Source organism: Rhinatrema bivittatum, chromosome 3, assembly GCF_901001135.1.
Source record: "Rhinatrema bivittatum chromosome 3, aRhiBiv1.1, whole genome shotgun sequence".
NCBI classification, from domain to species: Eukaryota; Metazoa; Chordata; class Amphibia; order Gymnophiona; family Rhinatrematidae; genus Rhinatrema; species Rhinatrema bivittatum.
Window position 1 is genome coordinate 501231128 of NC_042617.1, and position 23883 is coordinate 501255010.

The 23883-nt window shown below is 45.1% G+C and overlaps 1 protein-coding gene across 1 annotated transcript in view; it reads right to left on the reverse strand.

Annotated features, from left to right (window-relative positions):
• The window catches only part of XKR5 (XK related 5), a 33998-nt gene extending 10512 nt beyond the window's left edge, over positions 1-23486 (reverse strand). The window contains 4 exon segments of the mRNA XM_029597029.1: positions 156-325; positions 4703-4912; positions 16233-16417; positions 23308-23486. Of these exon segments, the coding sequence (XP_029452889.1) occupies positions 156-325; positions 4703-4912; positions 16233-16332 (480 nt within the window). The 5' untranslated portion in view covers positions 16333-16417; positions 23308-23486.
• Between the last annotated feature and the right edge of the window lie 397 nt (positions 23487-23883).

The following is a 23883-nucleotide window of genomic DNA, read 5'->3' on the forward strand; positions in this document are numbered from 1 at the left end:
AGATCCCAGTAAGGTAGCATTCACGCCCATGCTGCACCATGAAGATACCACTATGTACAAGTCAAGTCCAGAAGGGATAAAAAGTAACTAGAACTCAAAGCAGAGCATGTTGCCAAGTAAGTCAAGTACATCCATTACCCACAAAGAATACTTACTGTGTAAAAAATGGTGGTTCTATACCTCGAAGGGCTGTCCTTGAAATTAATATAGCAGAAAACATAAACTGCTCCTATAGCAATATTAAACAGCTTCCAGTGAGATGATCTTGTTATAATGTCAGTCTGCTGAGCTACAAGCCAAAAGGACATCACCAGCCAGTGAGCACCTGCAAGAATAGGAGAGCACACATGAGGTGAGGGAGAACAAGAACAGGAGAAAAAGGCATGAGGAGAGAAAGAGCAACCAAGGACAGGATAAAAAGCACATGAGGTAGAGCATGCAAAGACAGAAAATAAATAAAAAGGACATGAGGTGAGGGAGAGTATGTAAGGACAGAAGAAAAAACACATGAGATGAAGAATAACTTGCAGTTAACTTCCTTGCAGTTCTACTACCTGTAGAGTATTCACTTTGGGCTAAATGTGGTTTCCAAATGCAGATATGGGACACTGATCTAAAACGAAAAGCCCCAACAACTCCACCCACCACAAAGACCTGGTGCACCCAACATGCTTTGGTTATCACACTACTAGGCCACCATTCTACAAATAGATTCTTCTGCTTGCAGATGAGTGTATAAAATCGGCAGTTTGTGGCACTCACACACACCTGCACCATACAGGCTCAGACTGCTGCTGAGGAGAGTCATGCAAAATCTTCCCGAGGCTGGAACCTTCTTTATAAAATAGAGACTCACTACCACAGAAGTGAGGTTGAAAGCACATACACTGCCCTCGTCTTACTCAGTATTGGCCCTTACTTGTAGACTGGATAACGGATGTCCTTAAGACCAATATACATGTCAAACCCTGGCATGCTCTATTGAATCTACCTATAGCTGAGTTGAATAAAGATCAGCAACGGTTTGTACAACAAGTCTTTTATTGCTGCTCGCTCTGAGCTTGCTCAGTTCTGGAACAAGAGTAACCCTCCCAGTATAGCTCAAGTACAATCTTGTCTCCACACTTATTACCAATTGAGTTGTCTTACAGCTGTCCACCACGATCGATTAAGTGCCTTTTACAAGATATGGGCTCCATATAGTCAATGGCTGGAAGCACTTTAATGCCATCTGTTTCAAGTTGAGGTTTTGCTTTTGAATAGGTTCTTGTAGCACTTGTACTGGCACATCATGTGGATAATTCTATCGCTTACCACCCATCACAACAGCACACACTACCCTAACCAACACCTCACAGTTCAGTATTCTATTACTTTAGAACATAAGAACATAAGAAATTGCCAAGCTGGGTCAGACCAAGGGTCCATGAAGCCCAGCATCCTGTTTCCAACAGAGGCCAAACCAGGCCACAAGAACCTGGCAATTACCCAAACACTAAGAAGATCCCATGCCACTGATGCAATTAATAACAGTGGCTATTCCCTAAGTAAATTTGATTAATAGCCGTTAATGGACTTCTCCTCCAAGAACTTATCCAAACCTTTTTTTGAACCCAGCTACACTAACTGCACTAACCACCTCCTCTGGCAACAAATTCCAGAGCTTTATTGTGCGTTGAGTGAAAAAGAATTTCTCTCCGATTAGTCTTAAATGTGCTACTTGCTAACTTCATGGAATGCCCCCTAGTCCTTCTATTATCGAAAGTGTAAATAACCGATTCACATCTACCCGTTCAAGACTTCTCATGATCTTAAAGACCTCTATCATATCCCCCCCTCAGCCGTCTCTTCTCCAAGCTGAACAGCCCTAACCTCTTCAGCCTTTCCTCACAGGGGAGCTGTTCCATCCCCTTTATCATTTTGGTTGCCCTTCTCTGTACCTTCTCCATCTCAACTATATCTTTTTTGAGATGCGGCAACCAGAATTGTACACAGTATTCCAGGTGTGGTCTCACCATGGAGCGATATAGAGGCATTATGAAATGTTCCGTTTTATTAACCATTCCCTTTCTAATAATTCCTAACATTCTGTTTGCTTTTTTGACTGCTGCAGCACACTGAGCCGACAATTTTAAAGTATTATCCACTATGATGCCTAGATCTTTTTCCTGGGTGGTAGTTCCTAATATGGAACCTAACATCGTGTAACTACAGCAAGGGTTATTTTTCCATATATGCAACACCTTGCACTTGTCCACATTAAATTTCATCTGCCATTTGGATGCCCAATCTTCCAGTCTTGCAAGGTCCTCCTGTAATGTATCACAATCCGCTTGTGATTTAACTACTCTGAATAATTTTGTATCATCTGCAAATTTGATAACCTCACTCGTCGTATTCCTTTCCAGATCATTTATATATATATTGAAAAGCACCGGTCCAAGTACAGATCCCTGAGGCACTCCACTGTTTACCCTTTTCCACTGAGAAAATTGACCATTTAATCCTACTCTCTGTTTCCTGTCTTCTAACCAGCTTGTAATCCACGAAAGGACATCGCCTCCTATCCCATGACTTTTTAGTTTTCGTAGAAGCCTCTCATGAGGGACTTTGTCAAACACCTTCTGAAAATCCAAATACACTACATCTACCGGTTCACCTTTATCCACATGATTGTTGAGTGTATTGGATATGTTACCCTTTTATCTTTATACACACATTCTTGTCGGGGGGGGGGGGGGGGGGGTGTATTCTGTATTTTGTAAAATGATGCCCAGACGGTTGGTTCACAATGTTATCTATTTGCTTCTTTGTACGCCAATTACACGTTCTGTTTATCTGGTTATTATGTCATTCTGAGGCTGTCTGAGTCAATAAAAATCTTTAAAAAAAAAAAAAAAAAGAAAGCACATACACTTATTTTTCCCCACAAGGAGCTGCCAGAGTGACAACCTAAATAAGCACTGGTGGAAGGCAAGTAGGGCTACCACAGGCAAACTTGGGCTATGATAACAGAAAAACGGAGCAAGTGAAAGGACGGAAGGTTATTCTTCTGCTGTAAAGGATGATTTAGCACTTAGCAATTCAGCTTAGCAGAAGGGTGCAAGAACTGACACGCTAGATGAGCACTGCTGGCCATCAAGAGCAGTGCAACAAAATGGACGTGGGCTGCTACTGCCTGGTCCTTCTCAAGCCTTCCTGCCCTCTGACATCATCTGCAGAGCACTTTCAAAATACAAGGCAATAAAAATAATATCTCATGCCACCAAATTCTTAAATATATATCTATATATTATCATATATCATTTTTGTAATACCCTTTATCAAAAATATAAAGCTACAAAAAAATACATACAAATTTATATTCAAAGGAGTATAACCACAATTCAAAACACCAATATCAAAAGCACTAAAAATATATACCTCACGTCATTCATACCCAAATACACCAAATATATCTAAAAAAAAGTCACAAATGACTATTTTCTAACATGTTTCGCATAACAAAGCTTCTTCAGGGGAGAAATCACAAAACTGGTGTCAGAATCGTAGAAAAGTGGTTTCAATTCAATAATTCCCAATCATAGCAGGCATCTTCATATGGGGATCAATATCACATTACACAAACAGCTGTTCCTTGTTTCTTTTCTTTTATCATTTCACATGCAGAGCATGATCTTATACAATCTGAAAAAAAATACAATATACTTCTCATAATAAATCTGATCTGTCATTAGAATTTCTATTTCTATAAATCAAAACTCATCATCACATACAACTGAGGTTCCCTCTGTCATGTAAATTCAGACCAAAGTGAAGTATTATCCCCTCAACACATCTCAACAAATCACCATTTATAATTCTGTGAAAACAATATCAAAACCATACAAACCAAAAAAGCCATACAGATACAAATTTATAAAACAATGTTGATACTGATGTTTAGAATTGTGGATATACTCCTGTGAATATAAATTTTATTTTGTATTTTTTGTAGCTTTATATTTTTGATAAAGATTATTATAGATATATTATCATATCATTTTTGTATCTAACCATCTGCAAAGCGGCAATGACTCTCTGCCTGCTGCCTCTCTCTACAGAGTCTGCCCCTTACTAGAGGGGGAGAGTGTAAAACCATCAGTCTTCCACTGCTGCTGCAGTATCTAACAGTGCAGAGAGAGGCCAAGAGAGAAAATATGTATATGGGGCTGTGAGTGCCTCTGTAAGTAGGTATTGAGAAGAGTAGGAAGTAGACAACAGATTGGTAGGTTATTGTACAATTTTATATTTCTGGCTACCTCACCAATTTAAACAGTCAAATAAGTTCTCAGCCATGCTGAATTGTTGCTTTAAAGCTAAGTATCAGTGTATTCACAAATTTCATCATTTTAGAAAGAAACAGAAATTAAGCTGGTACTCAATTTTGACAAAAAAAAAAAAAAATCTTACTTGGGACCCGTGCATTTTTCAAGCAATGTGCCTCCTGACAAGGATTAAATCTCCATTTTTCTAACACAGAGCCACATCCTGACACCAGCAAATCTTCTGCAGCATTTTCCGGCATGTTTTTTTTGTTGCAGTTTTTGCTTTTGAAAGCTGCTGTTTCTAGTTTTGTTCCACTGACAAGAGTACACATTCCTCCAGCTGAGTCAGGAGTAAGGAAAGAAAGATGGCACACACACAGGAACACTGATCATACCTCCAGCCGCAAAGACCCAGAAACGATAAGCCCTGGCGAAGACCATCAAAGCCATGACCCTGGTCCCAAGCATCCCCATCCGCCAAAGGAGCTGGCACAGCAGGGCGGCTGCGGGCATATGCAGGTGACCCGGTTTCATGAGACACATGAAGCGACTGTACGACACCAGAGCCCAAGAGAGAGACAGCAGTGACAGCCCGGCACTCACAGCTGGAAACAGAAAACCAGGATCAGTAAAAAATATCTGCAAACAAGATGCCAACCAAAAGAAGACTAACGTCACTTCAGGCAGAAACACAGGGCAAACATCTTTAAGACACTACTCCAGTAAATAAGTCACTCTGTCAAAAAGCTGTCACCCACAGTGTCCTCCATGCTTCCTGCCACAGGGTATCAGACAAACTAAGTTTTAAACGTGCCTTCACAAATTTCAACCAAGAGTCACCAGCTGTTAACATTCGGCAATCTAAATCTCACTCTCATCTCCCTAATGCTGTGTGAGGCAGAAGAAACACAGCTCTGTTCTTTCCCGCTAGGTTGGTTCTGCAGTATTGAGCCTAGTGGACGCTGATGCTAACTATAAACTAAAGCAAACATTGCACAGGAGGACAAAAGGAAATATTTGTACAATATCACAACCTTATTATTGCAAACTTCAACCTAGATTCATCATTTTGGTATAAATTTTGCATCATGTTTTGGGCTGCTGAGAAAGAGACACTTTTTAAAAGGCTCTCATATAAGTAAACTATTTATGCCACTGTAGGACGGTGTGAGAGGGAGAGAGACTCTCTTTAAAAGGCTCTCATACAAGTAAACTATGTCACTGTAGGAGGGTCAACAAGTAACTCGAGGTAGGGTTTTGGTGGTGCAGTTTTAAATGCAGTCAGAGGTACAAACAAGCACAGTAGACAACAGTGAAGATCTGATGTGATTTAGAGAGAGGAAAGATACACAAAGATGAGATTTGTACAATGTACTCTCAACCTAGCGTGATAGCACCTAGGTAGAGAGTACATCAAACTAGGTTGAGAGTACAATGTACAAACCTCATCTTTGTGTACCTTTAATCACTCCAAATCACGTCAAATCTTCACAGATGTGTACAGGAAAATGAGTTTCTTACCTGATAATTTTTCGTTTCTGTAGTACCACAGATCAGTCCAGACTCCTGGGTTTTGCCCCCCCCCCCCCTCTAGCAGATGGAGACAGAGAAATTTTCAAAACAAACTCCGCCTTATATAGGATGGTGCACCTACAGTCCGGAAGTATTATTCAATGTCAAAGCAGAATGGCTCTCAAAAACCACCATAACAATGTACAAAGAACCCTTCAACAAGAAAAAAGAAATAACCGGTTCACTGAACCCTCCTAGGACCTGAACCTGTAGAACCACTTTCTGCATATCTGAAGCGAACTAATAATAACCGAGCGGACTCTCCCTCACTTCCATGCCTCTGACGGGCGGGACGCTGGACTGATTCGGGTACTACAGGAATGAAATTATCAGGTAAGAAACTAATTTTCTTTTCCTTGTACGTACCTGGATCAGTCCAGACTCCTGGGATATACTAGGCGCTTTCTTACCTGGGATGGGATCTGGAGAGGCTCACTCGCAGCACACCTTCTCCAAATCCTCCAGGACCCGGTGCATGGACATCCAGTCTGTAATGCCTCGCAAATGTATGCAAGGATTTCCAAGTAGCCGCCCTGCAGATCTCCTGCGGCGATACCATCTGGCACTCCGCCCAAGACGCCGCTTGCGAACGAGTAGAGTGAGCACAAAGCCCAGCCAGAAGAGGTCTACCCCACAACAAATAGGCCGAGCTGATAGCCTCCTTCAACCAGCGAGCTATGGTAGTCTTAGATGCCATTCAACCTCGTTTGGGACCACTTCACAGTACAAAAAGATGGTCTGTTACTCGAAAGTCATTGGTAACCTCCAGATAACACAGCAATGCTCTGCGAACATCCAGCCTCCACAAGTCTCTAGACAGGGCATCCGATCAGTCTAAGTCCGCGAAGGCCGGGAGCTCCACCGATTGGTTGACATGAAAAGCAGAAACCACTTTCGGCAGAAAAGAAGGCACTGTCCGCAAGGAAACACCCAAATTCAAAATCCTCAAAAATGGTTCCCTACAGGAAGAGCTTGGAGCTCCAACACCCTGCGAGCCGACATAATGGCTACCAGAAAGATTACCTTCAAGGTAAGATCCTTCAGAGTCACCCTTTTCAAAGGCTCAAAGGGTGCTGAGCAAAGCCTTGTGAGAACTAAATTCAGACTCCAAGACGGACAAGGATGCCTCACCGGCGGACGCAAGTGCTTTGCTCCCCGGAGGAAATGATCACATCCGGATGCGCCACTAACGCTACTCCTTGAATGGTATCATGCAAACAACCAAGAGCCGCCACCTGTACCCTCAGCGAGCTACACGACAAACCCTTGGTCAGACCATTTGAAGAAAGCACAGAATATCTGATACCGAGGCCCTGATAGGAGCTACCTCCCGGTCCAGACCACCAAGACTCAAAAATCGTCCACACTCTAACACAATGCGAGGTTGGTGGATGTTTTACTCAAGCGCAGGCGCGTAGCCACAACAGCGGGAGAATAGCCCTTATGACTTAAGCGTGGCCTTTCAAAAAGTCATGCCGCTAGACAGAAGCGATCTACTTCTTCCAAACAAACGGGCCCTTGATGCAGCAGGTCTGGAAGAACTGGAAACCGCAGCGGCCCTTCCACCACCAATTGAGGAGGTTTGAAAACCAATGACGTCTTGGTCACACCGGGGCTTACCAGGATTACCTCCGCCAGGTGAATCTCTATTCGCCTGAGCACCTTCCTGATCAATGGCCAAGGCGGGAATATATACAGCAGAACCTCGATGGGCCAGGGCAGCACCAGGGCACCCACCCCTTCTGCTCCCGTATCTCTGCAACGGCCGTAGAACCATGGAGCTTTGGCATTCCAAAACGTCACATGAGGTCCATGCTGGGCGTGCCCCACGCATTGCATATGAGCTGAAAGGCTTGCGTCTGTCAATTCCCATTCCCCGGGATCTAGGCAGTGTCAGCTGAGAAAGTCTGCCTGCATGTTGTCCACGCCGGCAATGTGAGACGCTGCCTATGCTGACTAAATGCTGCTCTGCCCAGCTGATCAATTGTCAAGCTTCCACCGCCACCGGTTGACTCCTGGTTCCTCCTTGGCGATTGATATACGCCACTGTGGTTGCATTGATCGAGAGAATCCTGACCGTCCTCTCCTGCAGGAGAGGACGGAAACGCTTGCAACGCCAACCACACCGCTCGAGTCTCCAGAGATTGATCGACCACTGGGACTCCTCGGGAGACCATAATCCCTGTACCGATTTCCCCCGGCACACCGCCCCCCAGCCAGAGAGACTGGCATCCGTGATGACCACTGTCCAGTCGGGCACCTCCAGGGGGACTCCACGGGATAGATTGTCCGCAACCAGCCACCCAATCTGAGACTGGACTGTGCCGCATCCATTAATTGGAAGAGGAAGATGAAAGAGTTCGGAGACTGGATTCCATCTGGAAAGCAATGCGGACTGCAAAGGCTGCATATGAGCAAAGGCCCAGTATACCAGCTCCAAGGTTGAAGTCATTGAGCCGAGAACCTGCAAGTAATCCTGGGCCTGGGAGGACACTTTGAGCAATAAGCTTCTCACTTGACCTTGCAATTTGGAAATGTGTCTGTGGTAAGAAATATTCTTCCCTGCTGAGTTGTCGAATAGAGTCCCCAAATATTCCAAGGACTGAGAGAGCACGAGCCTGCTCTTGGATGAGGTTGACAAACCAAGCCCAGCGACTGAAGCAGCTGGAAGCACACTGTGAATCGCCTCCCGAGCAAGACATTCCGTATTTCGCCTCAGATCAGGCCATTGTCCAAGTAGGATGCCACCAGAATTACTTCCCTCGGAGATGGCTGCCACCACCATCACCTTGGTGGAATGTCCTGGGTGTGGTGGCAAGACCGAAGGGCATAGCTCGAAACTGAAAAGTGCTGGCCCAGAATTTGAAAAGCGAAGAAACTGCTGGTGATCCGGATGGATGCCTATATGAAGATAAGCCTCTGTGAGATCCAGGGATGCCAGAAACTCTCCCTTTCTCTCCGAGGCAATGACTGACCGAAGCGTTTCCATGCGAAAACGTGGCATTCAGAGGCATCTGTTTACTCTTGAGGTCCAGAATGGGCCGAAAGGATCCCTCTTTTTTTGGCACTATGAAGTAAATGGAGTAACGACCCTTCCTTCTTGCCTCCGAAGGCACTGGGACCATGGCCCCTAGCTGCAGAAGTCGCTGCAACGTGTCCTGGACCGCTCTTCGCTTGGTTGTGTAACCGCAGAGAGAGATGAGAAACTGGTCCTGAGGGCGCCGTGCAAAATCTAAAGCGTAGCCTTCTCTTATCATGGTCAGCACCCACTGGTCCATTGTTACCTTGGTCCACTCCTTGAAAATAGGGATAGTCTGCCCCATACGCAGGCACCGAGGAATGGACCGGTGCCCCTTTCATTGTGAAGACTTGGCCCCTGAAGTAGACTGGGCGTTACGGCTCTGCCGAATCTTCGGCCACGAAAGGACTGGGACCAGGACTGTTGCCTAGCTGGTGCTTGTCGAAGGAAAAAATAGGCACTCTAGCTGGTCGAAACCACCGATTTCCCTCTGAATCTGGCCCAGGATAAAAAAGGCACCTCGTGACAGAGGACTGTCCTCCAGTAACCGATGTACTTGTTCTCGCCCAGAGACTGAATCATATCTTCCAAGTCCTTTCCAAAAAGCAATTTACCCTTGAAGGGCAAAGATCCTAGCTGCGCCTTGGAGGAAATGTCCGCCGACCAATTTCTTAATCACAGGAGTCTATAGGCTGAGACCGCCAATACCATGGATCTTGCCGACGTCCGCAACAAGTCATGAAAGACATCAGCACAGTAGGCCACTGAGGCTTCCAGACAGCCTGCTTGGGCAGCCTCCTCATTCGAGAAACCAGCGTTGACTTTTAACTGCTGCACCCAGTGGAGGCCCACTCGCAATGCAAAGTTGCTGCACATAGCTGCCCTAACACCCAGTGCTGAAGCCTCAAATATCCTCTTAAGCTGCACCTCTAACTTCCTGTCCTGCAGGTCTTTGAGTGCTGTTGCCCCTGTAAGAGGGATCATGTTTTTTTTGGTAACCGCGGACTCCGCCACATTTACCTTGGGCACCTGCAGCAGGTCCAGAGCATCCTCCAGCAGAGAATATAGTTTATCCATGGCCTTACTCATCTTCAAGCCCAGCTCCGGGGTATCCCATTCCCGGAACAGCAAGTCTGTAGCCGAGAAATGAAAAGGAAAGGCAGTTGCAGGACCTCTCAGGCCCAACAAGACAGGATCCATAGCCCTCCAGTTTGTATTCCTCAGGTGGACCCTCAATGCCCAGCTCAGCTAGAATAGAAGGGATAAGTGGCCCAAGCTCCTCCTTCTGAAGGAGGCGAACCACCTTAGGATCATCGCCATCCGCAACATGTGAACCCTGGCTGACCCTTGTGCTGCAGATCAGGGTCTGCATCCACCCCCTGCGGGGGCTTGGACAGAAGGTCCGGGTCCCCTGGGCCTGTATCCTGCCCAGAAGTATCAGTATCAGGCTGAGGGACCCCAGGTTAGGTTTAGATGGCCCTGGACTACCCTTAGAACTGGACCGTTTCCTAGACTGAGGCTTGGAACCCAGAGAGGCGAACTTTCCTCCAGGCTGTAGATTTCCTGACTTCCTCGCTTTAAAAGCCTTATGGAACAATAAAACAAGGAAAAAGAGGAAGAGGAGTCAGAAACCCCCTCGGGGCCATCCTCCGTTGCAGGGGAATCATGCTGCAAAGGTTCCCTTTCTCCGGAAAACCTTTTCTGAGGAGAAAGAGGCGATAAAATCCCCTCGCCCATGGCTGCCTGAGTTGCAGACCTGAATGTCTGCAAAATGGCCTCTGTTCCCGCACTGAGCGGGAACAGGTCGACCCCAGCCTGACCAGCATCAGCTTTCCCTGCAAAAAGTGGAGTAGACAGTTTTGCAATATTTCTAATTTTCGCGGCTCCAGAGGATCCCTGACCCTCCCCGCCGGCAGACAGGCAGAGCAAAGGCCCTCACGAGAGAGATGCGTGCAGGCCGAGCCGCACGCGCAGCACGAGGCAGATCGCGGCATCGGAGAAGAAAAAATGACACAGAACCCAAAAAACTGCCCGGCAGTGGTTCAAGGTGCTGATCCTGCAGGGTGGAGTGAACCGGGCTCCCCGGTGTCGCACCCAAAGCTGCCAAAGGGAGATAATAGGGCCCTCAACCCTGTCTTGCAGCTGCCTCAACACCAGTGGGGGATGGCCCTCTCAGGACCTTACGACCCCCTGGGAGGCTGACGACCACACTGCTCCTTAATGTTAAAGTCTCCCCCCCCCCCCTTTTTTTTTTTTAAAAAAGCAAAATTGACCAAGCCAGAAGCAAAACAAATACAACCTAATTCTGACTAACTCCTATAATAAAACTAATCACACAGACCAGACTGTAGGTTTTGCACCTCCACTATCTGTGGAGACAGAGAGATATTGCCGGATTGTAGGTGGCACCATCCTATATAAGGCGGAGTTTTGTTTTGAAAACTTCTCTGTCTCCATCTGCTCGAGGGGAGGCAAAACCCAGGAGTCTGGACTGATCTGGGTACAGGAAAACAGAAAAGAATAGATGCCTCAGTCTTTTTTCAATATTTATTAAAACTAGGGATGTGCAGACCAAAAGTTTAAGTTCATAAGTCCATAAGTCGAAAGGGGGGGGTCAATATGGACATATGTACAATTCCATAAGTTGAGTCTATGTCCATACGTGCACCGATTCCCTAAATAAAAATTTAAACACCTCACCCTCCTTAATCCCCCCCCCCCCAAGACTTACCAAACTACTCCCCAAGCTGCCAAAAAGTTCCGTGAGGGTCCGGGAGCGGACGCGCGGGGAATCACGTGACGTCGCGTCACTCCGACATGACGCCGACGTCACGTGGTCCACCCGCGGTTCCGCTCCGGACCCCTCGTTGGACCCAAACGGCACTTTTGGCCAGCTTGGGGGGGCCCTCCTGACCCCCCCAAGCTGGCCAAAAGTGCCGTTTGGTCCAACGAGGGTCCGGGAGCGGACGCGCGGGGAATCACGTGATGTCGCGTCACTCCGACGTGACGCCGACGTCACGTGATTCCCCGTGCGTCCGCTCCCGGACCCTCACGGAACTTTTGGCCAGCTTGGGGAGTTTTGGTAAGTCTTGGGGGGGGGGATTAAGGAGGGTGAGGGGTTTAAATTTTTATTTAGGATCAACAATCGCGATTTCCAACGTATTCAACATAGCTATGTTGAATAAGTTGGAAAATCCGATCGTTTTCGCCTCATCACTTTTTTAAGTTAAAAAAAAAAATTACGTTGCGTTTTACATATATGTTGAAAACGAATGCACACCCCTAATTAAAACAGAGATGTGTTCACGAAATGCCCGACAGCCGCTGCCTCAGGGGCTACAATTAAACCAGACAAAAGTCATATAAGGATTACATCAATCTTTTAAACTAACACCAATAATAAACAACATCATTAAGATCTTATAAATATTAAAAAGTTTTTATAAAAAGTAAAAATCTTTTTAAATTATCACTAAGATCTCAGATATTTTCATTAAAAAACTTTTTATATAAAGAATTGTTTATATAAAGAATTTTTCTTATAGGTAGTTTGCTGAATAAAATATTTTTATTGCTTTGGTTGCTTTTATAAATATTTGTGATGTAGAATGTTTAGTACATTTTTGATATGTTAATGTATATGTGGTGTTTTTTGGATATTAAGTTTTTTTTTAAAGAATTCTTTTGTTGTTTCTTAAACATTAATGACTGTATGTGAGCTATACATTGTTCATAATTTTTAAAAAAAAATTTATATTTTAATATATGCTTATAATAACAGTGCTTCATACTTTTAAATTTGTACCTTTAGAATTGGAGCTAAATCTAGGTTTGATTGACAACAGGTATCGCTTAGACACGCCCACACGAATGACTAACATGTCCATTATTTTGGAGAATTCGATTTTTCATTTGTATAAGTAATCTTTTGTCTGGTTTAATTGTAGCCCCTGAGGCAGTGGCTGTCAAGCTGCGAAACTCGGCCTGAGTCGGGCATTTCGTGAACACATCTCTGTTTTAATAAATATTGAAAAAACACTGAGGCATCTATTCTCTTCTGTTTTCCTGACGGCTATCATAGATCGCCTACCTCTTTGTTTTCTTGGTCTGATCTGGGTACATACAGGGAATGTGCTGTTAGAACATCTGACTGCATGTAAAACTGGCCCCCAAAACCTAGACCACCACCAAAACCTCACCTTGAGTTACTTGCTGATCCTCCTACTGCGGTATAAAAAGTTGACTAATATGTGTGCTTCCCCAGAGGATCTCTCTCTCTTGAAACCGGATTTGCATTATTTAGCGTAAATCCCGGTTCGGGCATATAACACAGCATCTGGCGTTACGCTATCGCACATAACATGAAGCACCCCTCATTCTCATAAACTCCGCCCAAACGCCTCCCTTTTGACTAAATTCTCAAAACTTGCATACGCATCTCGCGATGCGCTATTTATCGCATGCGTTCCCGCGTTAAGGCCCCAATGCATTTTGATGAATGACCCTCTTAGTTATTCTACCTGGTGATGATTTAATCAGGTCTCCTGTGCTTATTCTGCTATTTAAAAACAATTTTTAAAAAATTGTATTTGGCAAATTTCTTCCTGGCTCCTTTGCTGTTTCAGTCAATTGGAACCTGCCTCTCTTGGTCTACATTGCCATGAGCCTTCACTTAGGCTTTTCCCCTATGTTTTTATTTCCAACCAGCCTGCCTGGCGACAATACTCAGCTTTGGCCACGAACTGCAGCACCTTCCAGCACCTGGCTAACGCAGACTGTAAGTCTGGCCACTGGGTGTCAATTCTATTTGATGGGTGAGACTTCCTCCCCTCCCTGGGGATGTGAACATTGGGCCTTATTTTCCAATATCGCATTGGTAACGCATTAGGGGGCGTTACCAATGCAAATGAGGCTTCTTTCGTGCAGTGGGGAAACATCGCGTGCGGTGATGTTTTCGCCATTCACGAAAACATTAGCGCCGCACGCGATGTTTTCCCAGTGCACGATGATTCTTTCAGGCCACGATAGTCCCAGACAGCCTGTTTCGGGAGAGAGGGGGAGGGGGAGGGGGAGGGGGGGGGGGGAGGGGGAGAGGGACTTACTATAGTGCCTATGCCCTACATAGGTATTTGAATCCCTATGGGAGGGCTACCTACTAACTCGGGGTGGGGATTAGGTATGAGCGTCGGGGGTTGGGGGCCACTTTCGCATTCCACATGAGACCTACGGACAGAACAGTGGTCTCTAGTGCAGATTTGCTGGCCGTCTGAGTGAGGACGCTCACTCCAAGAAGTGGTTTGGCCAACGTTCTCTCTACCTAGCTTGATGGAAACTCTACTTGGGCAACAACATGCTAGGTGGAGAGAATGTTGGCCAAACCACTTCTTGGAGTGAGCGTCCTCACTCCGACGGCCAGCAAATCTGCACTAGAGACCACTGTTCTGTCCGTAGGTCTCATGTGGAATATATATATATATATATCTCTCTCTCTCTCTCTCTCCCGGGAGCCTGAAACAGGCTGTCTGGGACTATCGTGGATGGCGATAATCCTTTTCTGGCCCGTAGCGCAGTCCATAACGCGAAGTTGGAGTTGTAGTTATTAGCCGCGATAGCAGCCGCGCTAACACTGTGGCTGTTTCGCCGCACACGATACACAGGTTCCCGCTTTACATATGCTCCGCCCCAACTCCGCCCCCTGAATACCAAATGACTAATTTGCATTCGCAAATCGCGTTAACAGCTGTTAACGCGATTTGCGAATTTATCGCACGCGGTAAAGTGCTTGGAAAATGAGGCCCATTGTCTCCGCAGCATCCCCAGCTGGTTGTGGGGAGCAGAGTCCCGGCCCAGGAATCAAACCCAAATCCCACACGTGGCAGCACACAGCACTTGCCACTAAGCAGCAAGGCTGACCCCAGAATTATATTTTAAGTTTACCAGCAGCACATTTTGATGGAGCTAGCATTTGATCCACTATTTTGGAGCTATTCAAACCCATTCAGCTTCACAAATCCAGTGAAAGTCTGCAGTTATAATTTTAGCCACACTCAACATTTTGTCAGGAGAATTATAAATTGGCAGCATGGATAGTGTGAAAGGTCTCGCACTCTCTCTTTTAGAGACCGGAGAAGCCTTAAAAAAAGAGCTGGGGTCCAGGTGCACAGGTAACAGCAAACTAGCGCCCAATTCTGCTTATAGCCCAGCATTAATGATTTGTGGTAAATGCATTTCCGCTTACAACGGGTCAGTGGCAAAAATATTTGTAAAGCATGTCACAGTTTGCTGTGAACTATTGTTAGAATCTATTCTTGGAAAATGTTTTGTGTTCATGGATAATTCTGTTACTTACAATGAGGTCTAGATTGAGTAAGATGGCAAGCACGAAAGTTATCTGGGGAAAGTTACCAGGAAAGCTAACTGGATATTCAGTGGAAATTACCCAAATAAGTGTTCCACTAAATATAAGTGAATAACATTATTCAGCTAACCTAATGACAAGTATTAGTCCAATTGGCTTAATTCTGTCTGGGTAGCACTGAACATCAGCACTCCCCAGGAAGACTTGAAACTGCACCCTGGGAATGCCCCCAGTGCCACTGCTCTTTACCCAGGAAAAATGTGGTGTGATCAGTGAGTTAACTCTGGCAAAATGTAGCCGGGGAATGGGAGGAAATATTCAAATCTCGGGTTTTCTCCAGCTAACACCAAAGGTTACCCAAACAAACCATTTGATTAATTAAATGACCTCAACATCTATAATTTCCCAAAAAAAAAAAAAATTCAGGATCAAAACAACATTTTTTCCTCAGAAAATAAGCAGGTGGTATTTTTTCATTTCCCTAGTGCTTTCTGTGCAAAGCCCTGCACACCTAAATTAAGAAGGAACAATCAAAACACTGAAGGGAACAGAGCTTGCCAAACCTAAATGTAGCTGCTTCTAAAAGGGTGAGATATCAGCAGGCCAGTCTGTGCACTCTGTACTGGAATCTAACCTGGACACTGGGATTAACATCCTTACTCCTGCAAAACATGACCCTGGGCAGAACAGAGATAACTTGGTCCAGATGGCGCTGTCTGCAGGACAAGGTTCCCCCCTTACAGCATGCAGCGGCACTAGTTCGGTTGAGAGTAGGAGAGGCTCTCTCAGCTACCATCACCAGCTCACTCCAGTGTGGCCTCCTACCCAAACACTGGCTGTCTCACAGCAGCCAGAGACCAGTGCAGTATGGCTGGAGGAAGGGGACAGTGAGGAACACATATCCACTAATGCTGGATTCCAGCCTATTCTAGGGCATCAGCCTATTCCTCATGATTCTCTCTTACTGCTCATTTACCTGGGAAAGCGTCTGTCTGCTCTACCGCAAGGTAAATGTACGTCTGCAGCAGCAGGTGGGGCAGTGCCTGAAGCAGAGCTTCCAGGAGCCGCAGCACCATCAGGTCTCCCTGCTGTAGGACCAGATCCCCAGCGCGGGGGGGTCTTCCATCTCCTCCTCCAGCTGCCCATAGCACATCCCAGTGTCTGGATAAGAAGAGAGACTTGATTCAGTCCAACAGGGCATTTCTAATACCTGCAAACTTCTACTCGATGTATAGACTGACAGCAAAAAGCATTTCCTCCATCAACTATTTAGTTACAATAATGTACCGGTATATTCCACATTCATTACCAAACTTTGCTTGAAGCAGATTACAACAGCAACAATAAAACGTAATTTCTTCAAACAAGTATCACAATGTCCTAAATTAAACATCCTTAAACAAGCGTATCCTCAACATTTCCTAAAACATTTATAATCCTGCACCATCATGACCAAATCTGATGGGAGAGAGTTCCAAAGAGTCAGAGCGACCTAGAAAAGGGGCGCAGCGACTTGTCTGCTGCAACAAAGCTGCCTTTGCCCCTGGAACAATGGTTGCAGAAGACAAATTGCTGTGCCTTTTACCAAGTCACTCCGACTCTTTGGAACTCTCTCTCTCTCATTGGGTTTGCGCATGACAACGCAGGATTATAAACGTAAGGCATGCTGTGGGCAGTAAATTAAGTACAGTTTTTTCAAAAAAGTCAGACATTCCCCATAGAGAGCCTGATGTACACAAGAACATAAGAAATTGCCATACTGGGTCAGACCAAGCCCAGCATCCTGTTTTCAACAGTGGTCAATCCCAGGCTACAAGTACCCAAAAACTAAGTATATCCCATGCTACTGATACTAGTAATAGCAGTGGCTATTTTCTAAGTCAACTTGATTAATAGCAGGTAATGGACTTCCCCTCCAAGAACTTATCCAAACTTTTTAAAACTCAGCTACACTAACTGCACTAACCACATCCCCTGGCAATAAATTCTAGAGTTTAATTATGCGTTGAGTGAAAAAGAATTTTCTTCAATTAGTTTTAAATGTGCTACATGCTAATTTCAGGTAGTGCCCCCTAGTCCTATTATCCGAGAGAGTAAATAACCAATTCACATTTACCTGTCCTAGAACTCTCATGATTTTAAACACCTCTATCATATCCCCACTCAGCAGTCTCTTCTTCAACCTGAACAGTCCTAACCTCTTTAGTCTTTCCTCATAGGGGAGTCATTCCATCCCCTTTATCATTTTGGTTGTTCTTCTCTGTACCTTCTCCATCGCAACTATATCTTTTTTGAGATGTGGTGACCAGAATTGTATACAGTATTCAAGGTGCGGTCTCTGCATGGAGCGATAGAAGCATTATGACATTTTCCGTTTATTCACCATTCCTTTTTAATAATTCCTAACATTGTTTGCTTTTTTGACTGGTGCAGCACACTGAGCCAACGATTTCAATGTTTTATCCACTATGATGCCCAGATCTCTTTCCAGGGTAGTAGCTCCTAAATGGAACTTAACATCGTGTAACTACAGCAGGGTTATTTTTCCCTATATGAATCACCTTGCACTTATCTACATTAAATTTCATCTGCCATTTGGATACCCAATTTTCCAGTCTCAAGGTCCTCCTGTAATGTATCACAATCTGCTTGTGATTTAACTACTAAGAATAATTTTGTATCATCTGCAATTTGATTACCTCACTCGTCGTATTCCTTTCCAAATCATTTATATATACATTGAAAAGCACCGGTCCAAGTACAGATCCCTGAGGCACTCCACTATTTACCCTTTTCCACTGAGAAAATTGACCATTTAATCCTACTCTCTGTTTCCTGTCTTTTAACCAGTTTGTAATCCACGAAAGGACATCGCCTCCTATCCCATGACTTTTTAGTTTTCGTAGAAGCCTCTCATGAGGGACTTTGTCAAACGCCTTCTGAAAATCCAAATACACTACATCTACCGGTTCACCTTTATCCACATGTTTATTAACCCCTTCAAAAAAATGAAGATTTGTTAAGCAAGACTTCCCTTGGGTAAATCCATGTTGACTGTGTCCCATTAAATCATGTCTTTCTATATGCTCTACGATTTTGATCTTGAGAATAGTTTCCACTATTTTTCCCGGCACTGAAGTGAGGCTCACTGGTCTATAGTTATCCGGATCACCCCTGGAGTCTTTTTTAAATATTGGGGTTACATTGGCCACCCTCCAGTCTTCAGGTACAATGGATGATTTTAATGATAGGTTACAAATTTTAACTAATAGATCAGAAATTTCATTTTTGAGTTCCTTCAGAACCCTAGGATGCATACTATCCGGTCCAGGTGATTTGCTACTCTTTAGTTTGTCAATCTGGTCTACTACATCTTCCAGGCTCACAGTGATTTCGATCAGTTCGTCTGACTCATCACCCCTGAAAACCATCTCCAGAACTGGTATCTCCCCAACATCCTCATTAGTAAACACGGAGGCAAAGAATTCATTTAGTCTTTCTGCAATGGCCTTATCTTCCCTAAGAGCCCCTTTAACCCCTCTGTCATCTAATGGTCCAACCAACTCCCTCCACAGGTTTCTTGCTTTGGATATATTTAAAAAGTTTATATTATGAGTTTTTGCCTCTATGGCCAACTTCATTTCAAATTCTCTCTTCGCCTGTCTTATCAATGTTTTACACTTACCTTGACAATGCTTATGTTTTATCCTGTTTTCTTCAGATGGATCCTTCTTCCAATTTTTGAAGGATGTTTTTTGGCTAAATAGCCTTTCACCTCACCTTTAACCATGACGGTAATAGTTTTGCCTTCCTTCCACCTTTCTTAATGCACGGAATACATATGGACTGCACTCTAGGATTGTATTTTTAAACAATGTCCAAGCCTGTTGAACACTTTTAACCTTTGCAGCTGCACCTTTCAGTTTTTTCTAACTATTTTCCTCATTTTATCAAACTTTCCCTTTTTAAAATTTAGTGTTAGAGCTGCAGATTTACTTATGTCCTCCTTCCAGTTATTAGTTTAAATTTATCATGTTATGATCACTGTTGCCAAGTGGCCCCACCACAGTTACTTCTCTCACATTACTTCTCTCACCAAATCTTGCGTTCCACTAAGAATTAAATCTAAAATAGCTCCCTCTCTTGTTGGTTCCTGAACCAATTGCTCCATGAAGCAATCATTTATTACATTCAGGAACTTTATGTCTCTAGCAAATCCTGATGTACATTTACCCAGTCAATATTGGGGTAATTGAAACTCCCATTATTATTGCACTGCCAAATTGGTTTGCTCCCCTGATTTCTCTTAGCATTTCATCATCTGTCTGACCATTTTGTCCAGGTGGACGGTAGTATACTCCTATCACTATACTCTTACCTACCCAACACATGGGATTTCTACCCATATAGATTCTACTGAGTATTTACTCTCTTGTATGATCTTATCCTGTTGGACTCTATACCCTCCCGGACATAAAGTGCCACACCCCCACCAAGTTGATCCTCCCTATCATTGCGATATAATTTGTACCCTGATATAGCACTGTCCCATTGGTTATCCTCCTTCCACCAAGTCTCTGTGATGCCAATTATGTCAATCTCATCATTTGCTGCTATATACTCTAACTCTCCCTTATTCTTCTTAGACTTCTGGCATTGGCATACAGACATTTCAAAGTGTGGTTTTTGCTTGTTTTAACAACCTGTTACGATCCCCCCTGTTGCTGCGCTACAGGTGGTATCTCACCTTCCACTGGAGGCCGCTTCGAAGCCAGGGCCTCGCCTGTGTTCCATCCAGGACTTGCTCCAGGGCCTGAGAGGCCTAGCTGTTCCTGAGGCCTGCCTGTGGCTCGCTTGGCTGTTTGGACTTCCTGGTTTCCGGCCACGCCCTTTTCCCTAGGGGCTGGCCCGCAGCTCTCCACCTTAGTTATAGGACCAGCTAGGGGCGGTCCTGGCAAACTCCTCCCAGGGAGTTACCCACTTCAGCTGTATAAAAGGACTTTCTTGTCAGTTCCTACTTGCCTTCGGATCGGGTTCTACAGTTGCCTGTAACCTTGCCTGATCCAGGTCCACCGTGGTCTGCCTTGCCTAGACGGTACCTTATCCTGACCTTGCCTTGATGTCTGTTCCTGTCTCTGCCTTGATGTCTGCTCTTGATCCAGTTCCGGTTGTTCTGCCCTACGTCTTGTCTGGCTCCTGAGCCTTCTGGCCTGTTTGGCCCTGGAGTGGCCAACAGGTGGGATTCTTCCCTGCGCTCTGGAGCTTCCCTGCCTGCCAGTCGATGGGACTTCGGATGTCATTGCTCCCGGCATCGGAGTTCCTGCTCGCCTGGATCTTCCCTGTGCTCTCCCGCTCTCAGCGTGGTCCGCGACCAGCCTTCCTGGGCTGAGTAGGGCGCGTATGGGACGGGGTGGTCCGCGACTCAGTCCCGCGGGTGGGCTGAGTAGGGCGCCCTGAGGGACAGTGCCCATGTCTCCCTTGCCTCTGATGTCTCTGCACCAGTCCTTGCCTTTGATGTCTCTGCACCAGTCCTTGCCTCTGATGTCTTCAGTGTAAAGGACTCTGTCTGCCCTCGTCCTCTGTCCGGCCTGCCGCCCATTGCCGTACCCAGCGGCAGGTCCGAAAGGGCCGGGAACAGTCGGAGGACCGTTCATCAATCAACTTCCCAGTGTTGGTTGCCATGGGCGTGCAGTTCCGGCTGAGGGTCAGACTCTGCTCCTTATCCCCGGCTTCCGTTCCTGCCTGCCTCACCATGCCAGCACCGGCTCACCTTCCACGGTGTGGCTGGGGCTCCTCCCTGGCTCTCGCCGTGGCCCAAGGGCTCACACCACCTGCTTGAGACGACCGCGCTCCGCGCGCGCTCGTAACACAACCTGCTTTTCAGTTGTTGGGATAATTCGGAAATCATTAGCTTTGGTGATTTTTTACATATAGGCATATGAACTTGTTTGCTTTTAATGGAACCTCTCTGTTGGGATGCCCTAACTCTCCTGTTTCATTAGTATCCTTCAAGGATACATTTCTCCGAACCATGCACTGCTGAATGACTGTCTGCTTTCCCCCTTGTTCTAGTTTAAAAGCTGCGCTATCTCATTTTTGAAAGTTAGTGCCAGCAGCTTGGTTCCAACTCTGGTTAAGGTGGAGCCCATCCTTTCGGAAAAGTCTCCCCTTTCACCAAAAGTTTCCCCAGTTCCTTACAAAGCTGAATCCCTCTTCCCTGCACCATCGTCTCATCCATGCATTGAAACTCTGGAACTCTGCCTGCCTCTGGGGACCTGCCACGTGGAACAGGAAGCATTTCAGAGGAATGCCCCCCTGGAGGTTCTGGATTTCAGCTTCCTACCTAAAATCCTAGATTTGGCTTCCAGAACCTCTCTCCCACATTTTTCCTATGGTCGTTGGTACCCACATGTACCACGACAGCCGACTCCTCCCCAGCACTGTCTGTCTATAATCCTATCTAGGTGACGCGTGAGGTTCTGCCACCTTCGCACCAGGCAGGCAAGTTACCAGGCGGTCCTCATTGTCCACCAGCCACCCTGCTATCTACAGTTCTAATAATCGAATCACCAAACTATGATGGCCGGCCCTAACCCTTCCCTCCTGGGCAGTAGCCCTGGGAGATTTTGTCCTCAGTGCGAGAGGACCAATACATCACCTGGAGAGCAGGTCCTTACTACAGGATCACATCCCTGCTACGCCAGGGTGATGTTCTCCTACTGGGAGACCTTCTGATCCAAGGCAGTACTGGGGCTTGCCAGAATGGATTTGGGACTTGGCTACTATGTCCCTGAAGGTCTCGTCAATGTACCTCTCTGTCTCCCTCAGCTCCCTCCAAATCTGCTACTCTAGCCTCCAAGAGATCGGACTTGTTCCCTGAGAGCCAGGAGCTCTTTGCCACGAGTGCACACATACAATCTCTCACAGGCGGGTAAAAATCATAGATGTGACACTTAATGCAAAAGACTGGAAAGCCCCCCCTCTTGCTGCTGGACTGCTGCCTTCATCTTAGTTTTATTGAGTTCCTAGTTACGTTTAGAATACTAAGGGAGTTGGAATGAGAGTACTTTAAATTTACAGTTGAATTTAGCAATTAATCAGCTAGTATCCTACAAGGGGATGATTAAACATTTAATAAGGGCCTGGTACAATATTATGTTTTAGATAAGACCCTGATTGATTTTAATGTAAAAGTGTCTTGTGCCTAAAAATCAGGGGTTGAGTGGGTGGGAAAGACAGACACTAGATTTAACTATCTCTGGCTTGCTTATTACCCTCAGACCACACACAAACTCTAAAGAATATATCCCTTAATTTCACCTTTCACCAAACTTTTATAAGCCCAAAAATTTCTGAAAACTATACTTACCAAGATATACAAGAATTGATTTTTATGGCTGAAGAATGTCTTTTTAATAAAAAGGATTATTACATTTTATTAATTAATTTATGTTTATGTTATATGTAATATCATTTTCTATGTATCATTTTTATTTGTTCGTTTTACGACCGATTAGAGATCCTTGTATGAAAATGAATGCAGGAATGGTGGGAAAAGCAGAGACAGAAAATCTGGACAGAGTTCAAAACATCAATGTTTCTCTGCTAAGTTGCTTCATTTTGATTTCATTCCTAGATCTCCTTTTTCATTTGTCCTAAAACTTTATTTCTTCTATTTCCACAAATTGTTTTGGAATAAAAGCTATGCACCATTTGTTTTTATGGTCACCTTCCCAGCATTCACCTTACAGTTGTTGATGCACTAATTTTAAATAAAACCCCAAAGCGAATAAAGCAATGGTAATATGAAACTGTCTGTGCTGATTCCATTAGCATCTAAAATGAAGTTTTTTGCAAGTACCCTTCCTTTAAAATACCAGCATCCTGTTTACAGTAGGAGGAGGTTATCAGTAGAGTATAGCTCTTTGGTTTAACTACTAGAGTGCCACAGTGCTTCCACCTAGGGAGTGAAATTAAAATGAAGGAGCAGGTGACCAGAGGCCTGCAGAATCAACAACACTTCCACTGGGAATCATGCGTGCATCTCTTACCGCTTCAGTATCCCCAGCTGTAGTAGATGGACTATGGTTAGAGACCAGCATCCTCTGTGCCCATCTGTCCGAAACCAAATGAAACTCAGGCCCTGAGCCAAGCAGGCGGGCAGGAGGAGGGCAAGGCTCCACCAGCCCCACACACATTTGTTCCAAAAGAAAATAGTGGACTTATTAAGCCAGTCGTCTTGCAAAATAGAAGAAAACAGTTCATTAAAAACATGAGGACATCTATTTACCCCTCCCTTGTCCCTAGGTTTTTGGGGTTTTTTTTTAATATGTCAAATAGAAAAACCTAAATAAGACAAACCATATCAGTCAACACAGCAAAAAGCTAATATACTCTATATGTAGAATTTTTTTCTTCAATTTTGAACCCCATGGTTTCAAAAGTACAGAAAAGGACTCTATGAATAGTGCAAGTGTGTGTGTGTTTCTGAAAAGCAGGGAGCATGCAGAGAGCCCATGGTTTCCGCTGCCTTCAAAAGGGAAGTGAAGTAATGAGGGTACCCTGACCTAGTAATTCATAGAAACATAGAAAGGACGGCAGAAAAGGACCAATGGTCCATCCAGTCT